Source organism: Pipistrellus kuhlii, unplaced genomic scaffold (assembly GCF_014108245.1).
Source record: "Pipistrellus kuhlii isolate mPipKuh1 unplaced genomic scaffold, mPipKuh1.p scaffold_m20_p_29, whole genome shotgun sequence".
Lineage (NCBI taxonomy): Eukaryota > Metazoa > Chordata > Mammalia > Chiroptera > Vespertilionidae > Pipistrellus > Pipistrellus kuhlii.
The window spans coordinates 4,946,369-4,966,065 of record NW_023425528.1 but is presented as its reverse complement, the minus strand read 5'-3'; the positions used below and the strand labels follow the sequence as shown (position 1 = coordinate 4,966,065).

The 19,697-nt window shown below is 35.7% G+C and overlaps 1 protein-coding gene across 3 annotated transcripts in view; it reads left to right on the top strand.

The window, feature by feature from the left end:
* The window catches only part of PAK3 (p21 (RAC1) activated kinase 3), a 385,530-nt gene that overhangs the window by 287,435 nt on the left and 78,398 nt on the right, over window positions 1–19,697 (top strand). For 2 of the 3 annotated variants that reach the window (XM_045587393.1, XM_036454430.2), the window contains 3 exons: window positions 9,392–9,492; window positions 13,777–13,821; window positions 14,986–15,139. In XM_045587393.1, the coding sequence (XP_045443349.1) occupies window positions 9,392–9,492; window positions 13,777–13,821; window positions 14,986–15,139 (300 nt within the window). The remainder of the gene's footprint in view (window positions 1–9,391; window positions 9,493–13,776; window positions 13,822–14,985; window positions 15,140–19,697) is intronic. The other variant, XM_036454431.2, reaches the window with a different exon arrangement.

Sequence of the window (19,697 nt, the reverse complement as noted above, 5' to 3'; positions counted from 1 at the left end):
CTTTTCTTGTTGCTCTTTTTCTAACTCTTTGAGTTGTAGAGTTAGATCATTTATTACCATTTTTTTCCTTGTTTTTTGCAATAGGCTTGTAGGGATATGAACTTCCCTCTCAAAACTGCTTTTGCTGTGTCCTGTAGATTTTGGATTGTTGTGTTTACATTGTCATTTGTTTCCAGGATGTTTTTAATTTCTTCCTTGATTTCTCTGGTAACCCAGTCCTTGTTTAATAGCATGCTGTTTAGTCTCCTTGTGCTTGATTTCTTTGGATTATTTTTATTGTAGTTAATTTCCAGTTTTATGCCTCTATTATCTGAGAAGATGCTTGATATGATTTCTATCTTCTTGAATTTGAAGAGACTTTGCCTATGTCCCAAAATGTGGTCTATCTTTGAGAATGTCCCATGTGCAATTGAAAAGAACATATATTCTGTGGCTTTGGGATGGAATTTTCTGAAGATATCGATTAATTCCATCTGGTCTAGTGAGTCATTTAGGATTGATATTTCTTTGCTGATATTTTGTTTAGATGATTTGTTGAAGGGTGACAGTGGGGTATTAAAATCTCCTACTATGATTGTATTGCTATTAATCACTCCCTTAATATCCTCCAGCAGTTTTTTTTGTTTGTTTGTTTTTTGGTTTTTTTTTAATGTATTTAGGTGCTCCTGTATTGGGTGCATATATATTTACCAGGGTTATTTCTTCTTGTTGGATTGTTCCCTTTAGTATTATGAAGTGACTTTCATTATCTCTTGATATGTCCTTCACTCTGAGATCTATTTTGTCAGATATAAGTATTGCTACCCCAGCTTTTTGTTCATTTCCATTTGCCTGGAAAACCTTTTCCCATCTCTTCATCCTTAGTCTGTGTGCATCTTTTTTTCTGAGGTGGGTTTCTTGTAGACAACAGATGTATGGGTCTTGTTTTCTTATCCAATATGTTACCCTATGTCTTTTGATTGGATCATTTAATCCATTTACATTTAAAGTAATTATTGACAGGTACTTATTTGACACCATTTTTATTCTATACCCCTGTGTTCCTTCTTCACTTCCTTTTTCTTTATTTTTGCAGGAGACCCCTTAGCATTTCTTTCATTGCTGGTTTGGTGGAGATAAATTCATTTAGTCTTTTTTTGTCTGTGAAGCTCCTGATTTCCCCTTCAATTTTGATTGATTGCCTTGCTGGGTACAGTATTCTTGGATTCAGACCCTTCCTTTGCATGATTTTGTATATTTCATCCCATTCCCTTCTGGCCTGATGAGTTTCTGTTGAGAAATCAGTTGTTAGTTTGATGGGGGTTCCTTTATATGTAACTTTCTGTCTTTCTCTGGCTGCTTTTATGATTCTTACTTTGTTGTTGGTGTTTGCCAATTTAATTATAATGTGCCTTGTCATCGGTCTTCTGGGATTCATTTTGCTTGGGATTCTGCGAGCATTTTGGATTTGTGTGGGGTTTTTTCTTCTCTATTTCAGGAATGTTTTCTGTCATTATTTCTTGAAATACATTTTCCATGTCTACCTCAGTTTCCTTTCCTTCCGGAACTCCTATTATTCAAATATTGTTCTGTTTTGTATTGTCTCAAAGCTCTTGTAGGCTCTCCTCCTGCTTTTTAAATTTTTTTTTTTTTCTAGAAGCTGCTCTATTTGGGTATTTTTTCCCGTCTTGTCTTTTAGCTCACTGATGCGGTCCTCTGATTCTTCCAGTCTACTTTTGATGCTTCCTATTGAGTTCTTCATGGTAGTGATGTCATTTTTCATTTCTTCTTGGTTCATCTTCATTTCCTCTTGGTTCTTCTTCATTTCTTCTTGGTTATTGTCAAATTTCTCTTCCATCCTTTTTAGCCATCTTATGATCATTACTCTGAATTCCTGCTCTCGTAGGTTGCTTGCCTCTAAGTGGTTTAATTCCTTTACTGGTGATGTCTGCTTTTCTTTCATGTGTGGGCTATTTCTTTGACTGCCCATGGTCTCTCTTTTCAGGATGTCTGGTTATATGGTTTTCTTTCTCCTGAGTTGATTTAAAGGCACAAAATACAACACTACCAGGTACAACACAAAAATCACTGAACAGGTATGTATTTATGATATTAATAACCTCTAATAAATGTGATCACTAGAGAAAAGCAAATTAGGGGGTAGGGGAGAAAGAAGAAAGGTAAAAAAAAAAAAGAGAGAGAGAGACAGAGAGAGAGAGAGAAGAAGCAGACTAAGAGAGAAAAGGGAAACAAACTATATATATATATATATATATATATATATATATATATATATATATATATGGAGAAAATTCCCATAGAACAACCACTAATCCCCACAAATGCCCGCAACAATACTTGAAGATTAGTACAAACTACAATATCCACTATTATTAAGCAAGGCTACGATAAACAGAAGTAAAAAATAAACAAAAACAAAGCAATTAAAAATACTAAGCAGCAATAACAACAAAAGAATAAGCACATCAATTTCACTAAAAAGCATAAAAATTCTATATAATCAACATTCACAGAAACAATAACAAAAAGGATAGAGAGAACAACAGGTTTTTTTTTTTCTTTCTTTTGTTAACTAGTTAATATAGTGAAGAGAGTCATATTTATGCACTTGGAGCAGGGGGTTGAAAATTAGGTCTATAAGTAAGGTGAGAATTTTAACAGGGGGTATACAGAAAGAATAGGGAAAAACTAAATCCAGAAAGGGATAAAATAAACAGAAGTTGAAAAGGGTAAAGGTTAATAAGAGAATGATGGCATAAAGGTCAAGTTGAGGTAGGGTTGAATGATGCTATATTAGAGATTAAAATAAAATGAAGAGTAATCCAAATGTAAAATAAAAATAAATTAAAATGGTAAGAAAAAAAAAAAACAAAAAACAAAACAAAATGGAAACAAAAAATGCAAAATAGCAGTAGTAATAATGATGATTGAAATTGAAAAATGTAATAATTGCAAAGGTATAATCAAGTGAGGAAAAAAGAAAAATATTGTTTCTTAATTAAAAGATGTAAAAAATGAAAATAAACTAAAAGATGTAAAAGATGAAAATAAAATACAAAATAGAAAAATTAGCATAAAATATGCAGTAGTGGTCATTCACTTCCTGTGCTATTATATTTGGCACGCTTATTTCTCAGTCCAGACAGTATTGCAGATCCCTGCATTCCACTGCACCTCAGTTTTGTAAGCTAGTCCTTAATTTTAAGTAGGCTATTTCTTAGTTCTTTGTGTCCATTTACTTTTGATTAATTAAAAGTAATAAAAAAAAATAATAATAAAAAAAGAAAGGTTAAAAAAAAGGGGGGGTGGGAATCAGTTTGTATTTCAGCCCCTAGGTGGCAGTGTTTCTGGTTTGACTTCCCAGTCTTTTTGACTGCTCTAGCCTTCTTTCTCTATGGCTCTATGTTTTGTCCAGAAAAGTTGCCTGGGTGCTGCTCCCAGATTGAATTGTTTCCAGGATTGTTTCTTCTCCCTCTGATCCCCTGTTTCTAGAAAGTCAATTTCCCCCATGCGGTCTCCCAGATATGCCAAACTGTGCAATCCTTCCCTTGTACTGAGAAGCAAGGGGGTTAGGGAGATCACACGCAGGCTGGGTCTGTGCCAAGGTGTCCAGATGTTCTGCTTTTGACGAGATGGTCCTGATTTTTTTTTTTTTTTTTTAACAATCCTCTGTATTTTGGTGGAGTCTGTTGTTATTTCACCTCTTTCATTTCTGATTTTGTTTATTTGGGTCCTCTCTCTTTGCTTCTTGGTGAGCCTGGCTAAAGGTTCATCAATCTCGTTTATCCTTTTGAAGAAACAGCTATTGGTTTTGTTGAACTTTTGTATTGGTCTCTATGTCGTTTATCTCCACTCTGATCTTTATTATTTGGTCTCTATGTCATTTATCTCTACTCTAATCTTTATTATTTCCTTCCTTCCGCATACACTGGGCTTTTCTTGTTGCTTTTTGTCTAACTATTTGAATTGTAGGGTTAGGTAATTTATTACCATCGTTTCTTGTTTTTTACAGTAGGCTTGTAGAGCTACGAACTTCCCTCTCAAGACTGCTTTCACTGTGTCCCATAGATTTTGGATTGTTGTGTTTTCATTGTCATTTGTTGCCATAAAGTTTTTTTTTAATATATTTTATTGATTTTTTACAGAGAGGAAGGGAGAGAGATAGAGAGCCAGAAATGTCGATGAGAGAGAAACATCGACCAGCTGCCCTCTGCACACCCCCCACCGAGGATGTGCCCACAACCAATGCACATGCCCTTGACCGGAATCGAACCTGGGACCCTTCAGTCCGCAGACCGATGCTCTACCACTGAGCCAAACTGGTTTCGGCAGCCATGAAGTTTTTTATTTCTTTTTGATCTCTCTGGTAATGCAGCCATTGTATAATAACATGCTATTTAGTCTCAATGTGTTTGATTTCTTTGGATTGTTTTTATTGGAGTTGACTTCCAGTTTTATGCCACAGTGATCTAAGAAGATGCTTTATATGAGTTCTATCTTCTTGAATTTGAAAAGACTTGACTATGTCCCAACATATGGTCTATCTTTGAAAATGTCCCATGTGCACTGGAGAAGAATGTATATTCCATGGCTTTGTGGTGAAATGTTCTGAAGATGTCAATTATTTCAATTTATTCTAGTGAGTCATTTAGAATTGATGTGTCTTTGCGGATTTTTTGTTTAGAGGACTTGTCAAATAGTGATAGTGGGGTATTAAAGTCCCCTACCATGATTTTACTGCTGTCAACCTCTTCCTTGATATCCTCCAGGAGGTTTTTTTTGTTTTGTTTTGTTTTTTTTTTTTAATGTATTTGGGTACTCCTGTATTGGGTGCGTATATGTTTACCAAAGTTATTTCTTTGTTGTATTTCTCCCTTTAGTATTATAAAGTGGCCTTCCTTATCTCTTATTATGTCCTTCTCTTTAGGTTCTAATTTGTCAGATATAAATATTGCTACCCCAGCTCTTTTTATTTTTCATTTCCATTAGCCTGGTAAACCTTTTTCCATCCTTTCACCCTCAGTCTGTGTGCTTCTTTTTTTCTGAGGTGGGTTTCTTGTAGACAGCAGATATATGGGTCTTATTTTCTTATTAAATCCATTTCCCTATGTCTTTTCAGGGGGCATTTAATCCATTTACATTTAAAGTTATTATTGATAGGTACTTATTTGTTATCATTTAAAATATATTATATTAATTTTTTACAGAGAAGAAGGGAGATAGAGAGTTAGAAACATCGATGAGAGAGTCATCGATCAGCTGCCTCTTGCACGCCCCCTCCTGGGGATGTGCCCACAACCAAGGTACATGCCCTTGACCGGAATCGAACCTGGGACCTTTTTTAAAATATATATATATATATATATATATATATATATATATATATATATATATATATATATTATTGATTTTTTACAGAGAGGAAGGGAGAGAGATAGAGAGCCAGAAACGTCAATGAGAGAGAAACATCAACCAGCTGCCTCCTGCACACCCCCCACCGGGGATGTGCCCTCAACAAATGTACATGCCCTTGACTGGAATGTACAAGCCCTTGACTGGAATCGAACCTGGGACCCTTCAGTCCGCAGACTGATGCTCTACCACTGAGCCAAACCAGTTTTGGCTCATTTTTATCCTTTACCTCTGTGTTCCACCTTTGGTGTGTTTTTTTGTTTGTTTGTTTGTTTTTTGTTTGTTTGTTTTATAACAGATCTTTAACATTACTTGCATTGCTGTTTTTGTGGTAATAAATTCCCTTAGTCCTTTTTTGTCTGTGAAACCCCTGATTTCACCTTCCATTTTGATAGCCTTGCTGAGTACAGTATTCTAGGATTCATATCCTTCCTTTGCATGACTTTGCATATTTCATTCCATTTCCTTCTTCTGAATTCTTTTTCAGTCACATTGCATACTTCAATTTCACTAATTTCCTTTCTTGGTGACGCCTCATTTTTTTTCCCTCTGGGATTGTGTCATCTCCCTATTCTGACTATCTCCAGAACATTCAAACTTCGGGTTGCAGTGGGAGCTTCACACCACCCAAGTGTCACTGAAGTGCTCTGACACTAAAATGTGTGGCTACCATGGGTTGGTGGGAACCAGTCTCACCCAGGGTCAGTGTTACCAGCACTCAGTGTGGTCTTGTGTGTGTACCTAGAATCAGGGACCCCGTCTGCACTGGATTGTTGTCATGTGCTGAAAATCAGAATCCCCTATCACGTGCTAGGAGTCAGAGTTGCCCTGTGTCTGCACCAGGAATTGAATATCAGAGTCTTTGTTGCTGTGTGTGGCCTCTTGCTGAGAATCAGGATCCCTATGTGCTTATGCACCAAGAATTGGAGATACTGGCTTAGTGGGAGTGCACTAGGAGTCAGGGATCCAAGGTGCATGTGATAAGAAACAGAATCAAGTCAGTAGTGCTCAATGCTGCCTCCCGCCTAGAGAAACTGGGTTCTGGTCAGCTTGGGGGACTGGGTTGCACAATAGCACTGTGTCGGCCTGAGGTCTTCTCCTGCGCTGACGAAAACAGTCTTCCTTGTGTGATCACCAAGAATCAGAGTCAGATGGCACTGTCACTCTGTGTGGGTTTCGGGTTTGGTCACAGGATTACGTTGTGGGGAGCAGATTCCCAGTGTCCGTGGGCATGCAGGCTCAAATCCTATAGTGGCACTGTGGCCTGTGTAGGGGCAGGTCTATCAGTTACTATGGTGTTGCCCAGGAGCCTGCAAGGAGGGAGGGGGATAGGCTCCATGACTCACAGAAATCTGTGGCTGGGATATCTGGATTCTTATTGTCTGTTGGTCTGCAATTGTGGTCACAGGTCTTTGTCCCTTGTGACTGCAGGGACCTGCTTTGCATCTGAGACCAGACTGGGTGGTGCTGAGGCCAGGATCCTAGTCTCAATCAGCCCTATTTCTTAAGATTCCATGGTCTCTGTGCTCCCACTGGCCACTCAGAAGTGTACACGTTGTGTGTGGGGCTCCACCATCTAAGACTGCCCTGTTTGGCAGCTCCTTCAAAGACCTGCATAATCTAACTGTCCCTAGCTCATACACATACACACCATACACTCCTCTATTGCTCTCTCACTTTCTCACACTCTCTCCCTCCCTAACTTCCTGCTGGTCACCATCTTCCATCTCCTTTTAAATTATATAAAGTATCTGGTTCCACAAAAGTTGGATGTATCCCCTTCCATCCATAGATTAAGGAATTATGCAATATAACTTAATATGTAGAAGTAGATGCTATCCAAGAGAAATAAATGTAAAGAAAGGGTTGTAAAAGGCCAAAGTGTTCACTAAGGCAGAAGAAGAAGCAATACCTATCACATAAAGAATTGTCACTGAAGGAGGAGGAGACTGAAAGCACATTATCAAGGAAGTATAAAGAGAGATGGTTAGCCATGTTCAACATGAATGGAAGATCAGCAAAAATAAAAATAAGGAAATTGAATACATGAGTAGCCAGGACACCTACAAGGAAGTGGCAAGAACAGAAAGTTGGTTGTTGTATTTTTTCCTTTCTGGATAATAAAAATGGTAGTTGAATAAGTATAAATGGCAGCTATAGTCCACAAACATTCAAGGAGATAACAGTACCAACAGAAATCTCTAATCTTCATGATTCTTTTAAGATAATATTCATCAATAAAGTAGGCTCACTGCCCAGGCAGGTATGACTCCGTTGATTGAGCATTGTCATATGCTCTGAGAGATCACCAGTTAGGTTCAAGATAGGGCACATTCCCTGGTTTCTGGCTTGATCCCCAGGAGGGGACATGCAGGAGGCAGCTGATTAGTTTCTCTTACATTGATCTTTCTCTCTCTCCCTCTCTTTTCCTCTCTCTCTAAAATCAATAACATCATATTTAAAAAATAAAATAATCTCACTGTAATATTCAGATCTATACTGAAGCTAAGTTAGATAGTACATATGTACTTTTCAAAATGGATCCTAAATGTGTTCCATGGTCAGGCAAGTGACCCTTGTTCCTCGAGCTCCAAATCCTAATATTAGTATCCTAATCCTTTCAGTACTTGAATTTACATATTTCTGCCCCATATCTATGTCCTCTGACTGGAGATATGGACCAGTCAGAGTGCAGAAAGAGAAAAGAAGCCATAAAAATGACATTCAAAAGTAAAAGACTTTTAATTTAATTTAAAATTATACTAGGTAGCCCACAAAACTAGTAATTCATGTTTGAAAGTTCAGGCCAAGGAAACATCTATTTGAACCAGAATGTTCTAAATTGACCACCCTTGCAGTTCTGAAGTTGATTGGTTTTAATTGAGCATATGTATTCATACTGACTTGCCCATTATTAGGAAGAGTCTGAGTATTATTTTTTGAGGGTGAATTGCAGCCTTACCAGAGAAACATGTTCAAATCTGTTGATATGTCTATTATAGAAGCTACTAGATGCCATTTTACAATATTTTCACACTAACTTTCTTTGAGGTTAATTTCAAGATGGACTTACTTCATTATAATTCTCTAATTTCTTCAGTGATTGTATTTTTAAAGGCATTTGACTTTTATATTGATTGCATGTTCATAATTGTCATTATAAAAAAAATTACTACTTGAGGACAATGATTTTGAATGGATAATGTGACAGAATATAACAGGGACATGGAAAATAACTGCAAACTAAAATGACTAAACCAAAATAAAATAACTAAATAACTAACTAAATAAATAAAATAGAGTGACTAAACTAAGGGACTGGTTTGAGGTTTCTAAGAACTAAATAAAATTAACTCAGTAAAAAGCAGTAATTTGTTTTTACTAACAAAGTTCTAGGTAGGAAATGATTAAAACATTTCAAATGATAAAGAAATATTTGTAATATTATTGATTTGCAATATTATTCTTTTTGAAAGAAGATCAAGAGTTTAAGACATGCTTGATAATGTAAACATGTAAATGAAGATGTTCTAGCTACTTTATAATTAATTATGGTTAACATGGAAGCAATTCATAACACTTTTATAGATAGCATAAGCAATTTCCTTTTCTAATCTTTTTCTTCTAATAGTAAGCCTTAGCTTGACTTGAGTGTAATGTATTTCTTCTTTAGTAAGTATTGTAGTATTTGATTCAACAAAGCCAGTTAAACACAATAATCTATTGTAGATACCTGGTGGCTACATCATTAGACTGAGTGCAGATTTTGTTTGGAAATTTATAAATTATTTGAACATAAATTTTGTCCAACTGCCAGCCACTTCTGCAAATAAAATAATTTCTGTGATTAAGTGTTATTAAAATTGTGTTTAAAGCAACTATCTTTCAAATTTTTAACTGTTTTAGATTAATCTAATTGTACAACTTGTGGATCCAAAACTATATCCCAAATAAATGCATGTTAACATTTTGCCTTTAGCCAATAAGAAGAAAGAGAAAGAACGCCCAGAGATCTCTCTTCCTTCAGACTTTGAACATACCATTCATGTGGGGTTTGATGCAGTCACTGGGGAATTCACTGTAAGTAAGCTTATTTTGTTTTGTAACCCATGAAAAAATCTTTTATTATAATAGGATTTTATAATAAATCAAGAATTTCCATATGCCAAAATGTCACACTTGAAGTTTTTGATGAAAAAATATTGGCAAAATAATTTTGTCCACCTTAACAAAAATGTTTCATGGCAGTATAGTCTTCAACTTGATTGAAAATACTAATTTACCATTGCCTAGAAGAGGTTAGACCCTGCTTGATTATGCCTGTTCTTCATGATTTGAAGTTAATCAGAGAATCATCAACTCAACTTGGACAGTGAAAAAAATCTTTCTGAATAATTCAGGCTTTATGTTGGAATCTCGATTAACCAGATCAGCTAACCATATACACTAACAACAAACAAGCAACCCTGTAAAATTGACCTGCTTTTACTTTTGATTTCAAGAACATGGCTTATTATTAGGCTTAACAAGTATATTTTATAGACATTAAAAATAAATTCCATGGTTCAGGAAGGAATATTGATGGATATACATATTATGTATGCTTTGGTGGTTATATATACACAGTAATAAATAGCAATAAGAATTCTCTAGAAAAACCCACATAGATATAGTGCTCAAAATAGCACAGGATCTTAGATCAATGGCATTTTATAGTTAAGATCTGCCATATTTTTTTAGATTGAAGAAGGAAAAGATGTGGCTAGAAATATGTCCCCAGGAAGATCAACTATCTTTTCCACACTAGTAAGGAACTCAGTCACAATGTGCACTCTGAGATTAGTAATTTTCAATGCATTCAAACAAAACATCTCTGATAGAATCATACAGTTGATTCATGGGTTCTTAAGCGAGAGATAAATTTACAAATTAAATAATTGAATCTCCTATTATATAACATGATGGTTAATGAGTAGACTATTGTGTGATTAAATGAAAGAAAAGAAGAGATGACAAGTTAATTTGGAGAAGCAGACCATATATTTGATTGATAGCCAAATTATACTATTTTTTTTCTATTCTGGAAGTAAGTAATATGAGAATGAAATGGACATTGGGTAAACATCTTGGACTTAATGATGTGAGCTAGTTATTTCTATGTTCTCAGTAGCAAGAAGAAGAGAACATTAAAAAATACTGACATGGACAAATTTGAGATACTGGTAGGATTTAACCAATTTTACCACGGGAGTCAGAGACATTATTCAAATGGCATTGTGTTTGAGCCCAGATTCTGTTCTCTACTATATGTGATAATATTCTCTCAGCTATACCTGGGAAATATAACATTGTCACCACTATGACTACCATCATCACCACCACCAAATAATATTTTTTATAATCTGAGCAAGTTAAGATTATTTTTTAAAAGTCATAGAATGACTATTTTATTACATATGTAACAGTAAAACACTTAAACTTTATAAGTTTTGTCTGATATCTCTTCATTTTTTTATTTGATGAACTTTATTTTTCCAGTTTCTGACCTTTTCATGTTCAATGTGCATTCCCTGTGCTTAAATTTCTCTTATATTTTACTGTCATTTTATATTTTTCTTCCTTTTCATTTTCTGATGTATAAGTTTCCTCCTCCACTATTCTCATTTGGCATTCTGTTTCCTTTCCATTTTTCCCCCCTAATTTTTTCCAACTTGCTTGAAATCTTATACAATCTATATTTAGCAATTTCTTGTTTCTTTATGGGTTCTCAATGGAAATGAAGGAAAGTGAATCATTATTATCTTGCTGACTGTAGTCAGCCAATTTCACTTTTCCATTATTTGGAACCCAAAGAACAACCATAGAGGGATAGAATGGGACATGTTGTGGACAATCTTTTTAATTGTAAAATACGCTTTGATGCAACTGAACCAAACCAAACAAAAACCTGTCTCTTCCTCCCAAAAAAACCAATTTTAAATAAAGAAGTTGTTTGGATGCAGTCATTTGTTAGAAATCCATTTGAATATATTGATGACACAAGCTAAATTTGGAAATCTGATACATTTTATTGTCATCTTGTCCACATATTATTTACAACTACTTGTCCACATATTATTTTTAAAGATGCCAAATTCTGCATCTTTTTTTTTTACCACCTTAACCTATTATTTAAATTTACTAACTAAAATACAAAATGACAATAAACTTTTTTTTTAAAGTGTATTGGGCCCTGGTCAGGTAACTCAGTTGGTTAGAGCATCATCCCTGTACATCAAGGTTGAGAGCTACATCCCCCCTAAGGGTACATATAAGAATCAACCAATGAATACATAAAGTGGAACAAAAAATCCATCTCTCACTCAACCATTTTTTTTAATTATTTCATTGGCAGGAATTAAAATTGGGTCCTAATTCCACAGTACTACTAATTCATTGTGTGCATAGCTAATTTGATTACTGCAGTTGTTCACATTGAATTTTGAGCAATATAGTCCAGCTCTCTTACAAGGTATTGTTATTTTGAATATTTGGACACTGATTTGGTGTGTTGCTTGGTGATTAACCTATGGGTAATTGGCCCCTATAACTGTGTACACCTTTTGATATACTTGGACCCTGATATTAAAATCAAGTTGGGAGGTGAGATTTGGGGTATTGAATTATGACAAATCCTTACCCTTTATATTGCCATTTTTGTCCCAAATATTATACTTCAGAACTCCCCCTTCCAGACCTCTAGACCTGTGACGGTCGCTTCAAGTCAATCAGAGGGAAAAATGGTATGAGTGACATAAATTATAATTTCTTATGATAAGATAGATGCTTGGCCTGTTGTATCATGCTGCCATTCTCCTGGGCTATACTAGCCAATCCCCAGCTTGATATACATCTAGTTGTTATTGTATATATGGCCAGGCATTTATACATGCTTCTGCTTCTGATGCTCTCACATCCAGGTTTCCATTAGCTGTCTAACTTTTGGGATTTGTTCCTCAGTTTGGAGTAATGATATGGCTTTCTGATTATGTGCCTTTATGGCATACATTCAAATTTGAGTGTCAGGTTTCATTGATTAACTGGTTTATTTCAACTTAGAAAATAAAATAAAAATGATGTCATGAGTGCACTCATGTGGTAAGTTATCTGAAGGATCTTCTGCAGTAGATAGTATTTTTCCCCCTGTGGTCTAGTGATCACAAGACTATTCATTTATCACAAAAGTTTAGAAGTGCTGTGAGAATGTATAATAACTGCAAATATTTGAATGATTATGTTAACGACCATGTAGTGATTATGTGCAATGCATACCTGGTTTTGTAACACTTAATAATTCCTTTGGCCATCACAGTATTAACTGAACGCTATTAATTGCACTTAGAATCAGAACTGGGATCATGCATGGGCTCCTGAGTTCAAATTTTTGGCTTAAGGCTTTAGCATCAAATTGCGTGATGCATGCATGTAAAAATGTTGTTTCACTGTGCTTGTAGTAACCCCAATTGCTAGAAATCAAACCATATCCCAAATTAAACAGTTGAGTCAAAGCATGTTTCTGTAACATTGTACATATCTTTATTTTGAAAAAGTTGCTACCTTATATCTGATCTGATTTTGTAGAAAGCAGCACTTCAGAACTGTAGAATTAAAATGGAAATTATTCCTGTAAGGTTTGAAATGAAATGTTTTCCCTTTCCCTGGCCTAAATGTCTAAGAAATTCAAATACAGAATCTGTCTGTGTAGGAAATCCTCCATTTAGTTTTCTCTAACCCAGCCATAATTTTAGCTACAAAATACAGAATAATCACATCAATGAAAATAAATGTTAAATTTAACATCACCTATAGCCATACTTTGAATTTTTGTCACATACACACTTCCAATGTGAAACTGAAAATGATTAATTAGAATTAGAAACTTAAATTTATAAGTTCATCTCATGGCCATTGGCTACCTGTGATGGATCACCAGTTACAAAAACAACTTACAAATTATTATTGAAACTGTTCATAATACTATCCTTCTTCCTTCCAAATTCATGTTTCTCCCTTTTAGTAACTTCTTCAGTCATTTAATTATAATTCTTATTAGTGTGTATTTATGAAGGAAGCATCTTGCCAAAAGTGAAATTATGCATCCAAACTTTGGAATATTGTTTTCTCTGTTTTCTTTTCTTTTTTTAATACGTCGTACTATACTCTGTCCTGCCCCTGATTAGGTAATACCTCCCTATTTTTATAACCACTTTAGATGGGATAACCCCCACCCCATTCAGACCCATTGGTTTCATCTCCTCCCACCTTCTAAGTTGTCCCACATTCTGTTTTAACTTTCTTTTCTTTCTTTATTTACGTCCATTACAGCCAGATCTCTATGGCTCACAGATGTGCCCAGGGAAGCTCCCAGAGGTGCGTCACAGGCCCAAAAGAAGCTTGCATCAAAGTGCTTCTTTGAGATGTCATAGCACTGCAGCAGCAGGTTCATGTGTGTGCAGTAGAGTTGTTGCTTGGCTTATCTCACTTTTTTGTTGTCATTCCCAAACTCTGGAGGCCCACGTCACACATTGTTTTGCCGAGACTTCATAGGACAAAACCACCTAAATTGTATCTAAATGCACTTCAGGAGTAGTGTATCTGTTTTTCACTCAAAATTTCTATTGGACGTTGAATAATCATGAAATGGGGACATCTGTAGGCTGAGCAACTAGGAAAGAATACTGATTGTCTAATGCAAAACTAACCTCTCTATGTAATTTTTGCAATTCTCCATGTTTAGATATCCAAATACTCCTTCCTCTCTGCTCTAAATGCTTCTGATTATTTCAAATTCTCACAAGGCTTTGGCATGGTTGTCACAGTCCCCAGGTTCTTCTATATGGCCAGTGAATGGAGTGGGAAGGAGGGAATGAAGGGAGGAGCCAATAAAGCTGCAGGGAAAAATGCCCAAAGCAGCATTAATGTTACTCTTTAGTATCTCAATGGTTATTGGTCCCCCACAATTGTGTTGTTGTTACTTCTTAATCACCCTTTCTATTTAAGATCTAGTCCTTCTAAATTATATTTTATGATTAAAAAGTATGAATTGACCAAGGGTGGGGTTTCCTTTTTATTCCAAAAGCTATTCTAATTACAACATGCCCAGAAGCAGCTTATGTATTTCAGAGTAAAATAAAATTTATTGATCTGCACATTACTATGCTGTGCACAAATTTAGAGAAGTCTTGCTATGTCTGCCCTGAGTCACCAGAAAAAATAAGCTAAGCTGTAAACATCATTTCATGGATGAGCAGAATTAATATGGAGGTGATTTTCATGCACTTTTTTTTTTTCTATCACAGTCATACTCCCACCCACCCTTTTTACGTTGGATCCTAGTTTTAACTATGTGTTTTATTTAGAGAAGAGAATGATTGCATTATTAAGTTACTAACTTTAAATCTAGAGTGTAACTTCAGTTTTCCAAGTGAAATTCTACAGGTAGCATGGGCTTCTTGGTGAAGAACTTTACTGGACCAGAAAAATGTAACTGCTGAATGTTCTGATATGCCATTCTTTGCCTTTGGTTGTCAACAGGGAATTCCTGAGCAATGGGCAAGATTACTCCAAACCTCCAACATAACAAAACTGGAACAGAAGAAGAACCCACAAGCAGTTTTAGATGTTCTCAAATTCTATGATTCCAAGGAAACAGTCAATAACCAGAAATACATGAGCTTTACATCAGGAGGTAAGAGTAAATCTAGGATGTTAAAAAAATAAATTATATTCTCAGAGCCTCACAATTAGAAGAGAATACCTGTATGGTATTTGAAGTCAGTTCTAGTTCCTTCTCTGAATAACTTCCAAAAAAGTAAACCAAATGATGAGTTGGAAGTTGAAGTTGATGTCAATAGATTTACAGTGCTTGGATAATTTTAGAACTGAAATAAGGAAGTTGTTCAGTGAAGCAGTAATTGTCAGTTTGAATCAGCAATCACAATTATTATTTGGTTTCTTTACTGGCATGAAACTCAGTTATTCATGATCCTTGTGATGTGTTCATGAAGTAAGAAATGTATGGATCAAACCATGGTTTCTTGATTTTTTGTTTTTGTTTTTTTGATTTAGAATCATCTAATTGAACCATGATAATGCAGTACAAATGTTGTGTCTGCCAGGTTATTTTTATCAGACTTTTAAATCAGACGTTTAAAGAAGAAATAATGGTTTGCTATTCTAAGAGATTGAAAGGATATGAGTCTGACAAATTTTGACTTCATTTGCTAGCTTGTAGACCTGGCCTTTGTTTTAAGTTTTGATGTTCAAATTTGCACTATAAGCAACTACAGTACATATACCAAATGATACTTCTGTATTTTAAGAAATATCATCTGGGTTGCTTCTAAAGAGCGATTTGTTATATAACATCCAAAGAAAGAAGAGAATACTATCATTAATGGCCCACTTATAAATAACCCATATCTTCTGGCATTGTTTTTTTCCCCTTTATTAAGTTAATACATACATGTCCTTATCCCCCTATTCTCCCCATCCCCTCACTCATGCCTTCGACCCCCTAGTGTCAGTGTTCATTGGTTAGGCTTACATGCATGCATACAAGTTCTTTGGTTTATCTTTCTCCCTTACCCCCACCCTTCCCTACTTTCCTTCTGAGGTTTGACAGTTTGATCAATGCTTCTCTGTATCTGGATCTGTTTTTGTTCATCAGTTTATATTGTTCATTATATTCCACAAATTAGTGAGATCATGTGATATTTATCTTTCGCTGACTGGCTTATTCCGCATAGTATAATGCTCTCCATTTCCAGGGCAAGCTTGATTTCTTCAAAAATGGTACAAAAATATACTGGGTTTCTGATTTGGTCATGTCAAATATCAAAGACCAAACTTACAGGCATATGGCAATTTTCATGCTCAATAGGATTCTTTTTAATGAGAAGATGAACTTCTGTTATCCAATGGCAAAAACTTAAAAGAAGAAAAGAGCCATCAAGGAGAACTTTTTATGATATTTAGCCTATAACATGGAATAAAATATTTAAACGATCCTGGTGACACATCAAAAAATGCTTAATATGAAGAAATCTAGAGCTATGCTCTGAGTACACTGTAGAACCAGAAATCTAGAGCTATGCTCTGAGTACACTGTAGAACCATAGGCTATGAAAACCAAAAATTCGTTCAAGAAGTCATTTCAGTGTACCCATTAATACTTTTCAGATTCTCAAAATTTGTAATTATTTCATGTTGCCATTGTTTTATAACCCTTTTATTTTTGTGTTGAATTCTCTCAATTTACAAAGAATCAATCCTAAAGGTTATGTTGAAACTCAATAGTATCTGAGTTATTGCATTATTGCATTGAGTGAAATGCCACCATATGTTTTCTGGATGCTCTAATGTCACAACTGACTAATAAAATAAGGAGGGAAAGGAGGAGTAGGGGAGTGGCAGTAAGGATAGAAGGGAGGAAGGGAAAGGGAGTAGAAGATAAAGAGAAGGAGGAAGGGTTGTAAAAATTTTAGATATATATGTACAGTAGTCTTTCCTTATCCATGATTTTGCTTTTTGTAGTTTTAGTTATCCATTGTCAACCATGGTACAAAAATATTAAATGGAAAATTAAAAAAAAAAAATAAAGCTTAAATGTTGTGCTATTCTAAGTAATGAAATGAAATGTTGAGTTGTGCTGTTTCATCCCACCTGGAACATGAATCATTCTTTGTTCAGTGTGTCTATGCTGCACACAATCTCCACCTATTAGTCACTTAGTAACCATCTTAGGTTACCAGATCATCTGTTGGGGTATTGTAGTGCTTGTGCTTAAGTAACCTTTATTTTACTTAATAATCTCCTCAAACAAAGCACAAGAGTAGAAATCACCAAGGAGAGAAACCAAGATGGTGGCATAGGTAAACACTTAAATTGCTGCCTCTCACAACAATTTCAAAACTACAACTAAAAGACAAAATGAGCCAAGATCAGTTTGGCTCAATGGATAGAGCGTCAGCTTGGGGACTGAAAAATCCCGTGTTCGATTCCGATCAAGGGCATGTACTTTGGTTGCGGGCATATCCCCAGTAGGGATGTGCAAGAGGCAGCTGATCGATGTCTATCTCTCATCGATGTTTCTAACTCTCTATTTCTCTCCCTTCCTCTCTGTACAAAAATCAATAAAATATATTTTAAAAAAATAAAAAATAAAAGACAAAATGAACATCATTCAGAACCAACGAAAGCTAGCTGAGTGGGAATTCTACAACTAGAAGGAGAGAGGAAAGCACATGGAGAATCAGAAGAGCTGCAAAAGGCTGAGGTACAGAGACACGCATGCGGATGCCTGAGTACTTGGCTGGCTTTCTCTAGCAGGAAGGAGACAAAAGATCCTGCTGCAATGAACCCCAGTTCCAGGCGAGAACCTGGGGACCCAGGCTTATATGGGGGGTAATCTGGACTGTCAGGTGGAAACTCAGGGGAGCTGTAAAAGCAGAGGTCTGGAGATGCATGTGCATGAGTGCACGAAGAGAGGACTGCCAGCACAGAAGTTCTCCCAGCATAGACACAGCTGATCCTCACAGCCAATTGGCCTGGATGTCAATTCCCCCCAGTCATACCAACAACAATCAAGACTTAACTACAAAAAGGCTGTATACACAGTCCACAAAGGGTTGCACCAAGAGTGTCCACCTCAGGTAACTAGAAAGGCCGACCCATTGGTCCATATAGGACACCAAGCACAAAAGCTACCCTACCAACTCAGGGGAACAGCAAAAATGTGGAGACAAAGGAACAGATCACAAACAAAAGAACTGGAGGAAAACAAACAATTGGATATAGAGTTCAATACCTCGTTACAAAGTTTTTCAAGATTTCCTAGAAAAGGCAGATAAATTTAGGCAGACTCTCGAGAATATGATAAAGGGCCATCTATAAATTAAATATACACTGACTGAAAAAAAAAATTATACAGAGACCCAATAGCAGACTAGAAGAATGCAAGAATCAAGTCAAAGTTTTGAAATACAAAGAAGCAAAAAACACTAGAACAGAAAAGCAAAAAGAATCCAAAAATTTGAAGATAGTGTAAGAATCCTCTGGGACAACTTCAAGTGTGCTAACATCAGAATAATGAGGGTGCCAGAAGAAGAGAGAGAGCAAGATACTGAAAACCTAGTTTAAGAAATAATGATAGAATACTTCTCCAGCCTGGTGAAATAAATAGACTTACAAGTCCAGGAAGCTCACAGAACCCCAAACAAGAGGAATCCAAAGAGACCACACCAAGACACATCATAATTAAAATGCCAAGAGCAAAAGACAAAGAGAATATTAAAAGCAGCAAGAGAAAAACAGTTAATTACCCTCAAGGGAGCACCCATATGATTGTCAGCTGATTTCTCAACAGAAAATATGCAGGCCAGACAGGAGTAGCAAGACTTATTCAAAGTGATGAATAGCAAGAACCTACAACCAAGATTACTCTACCCAGCAAAGTTATCATTTAGAATTGAAGGTCAGATAAAGAGCTTCACAGATAATATAAAGCTAAAGGAGTTCATCACCACCAAACCAGTATTATATGAAATGCTAAAGGGTATTCTTTAAGAAGAGGAAGAAGAAGAAAAAGGTAAAGATAATAATTATGAACAACAAATACATATCTATCAAAAAGTGAATCTAAAAATCAAGTGAATTAAAAATCTGAACAGAATAAACTGGTAAATGTAATAGAATCAGGGGCATAGAAATGGAATGGACTGAAAATTTTCAGGTGGAAAGGGGTGTGGGGATGCGGGAAGAGACTGGAGAAAAATTGTACATCTATGGATGGGGACAGTGGGGGAGGTAAGTCTGAGGGTGAGGGGGGAACCAGGGGAAGGGGCGCTATTGGGGGTGGGGGGAGAGAACAATTGTAATGTGAACAATAAAGATTCATTAAATTAAAAAGAAGCACAAGAGTAGTAATGCTTGCAATTCAGATATTCCAAAGAAAATCCATAAAGTGCTTTATTTAACTGAAAAGGTTAAAGTTGTCACTTAATAAGGAAAGAAAACAAATATATGCTGAAGTTGCTAAGATCTATGGGAAGAATGAATCTTCTATTCTTAACTGTGAAGAAAAAAATCTATGCTAGTTTTCTGCAATAATTATAGCCACAGTGTGTGATAGGTTCTTAGTTAAAATTGAAAAGACATTAAATTTGTGAGTAGATGACATGAACAGAAAAACTGGATTCCATAATTCCTCAATTAATGTCTTCCATAGTTTCTTAGAACTATGTCCA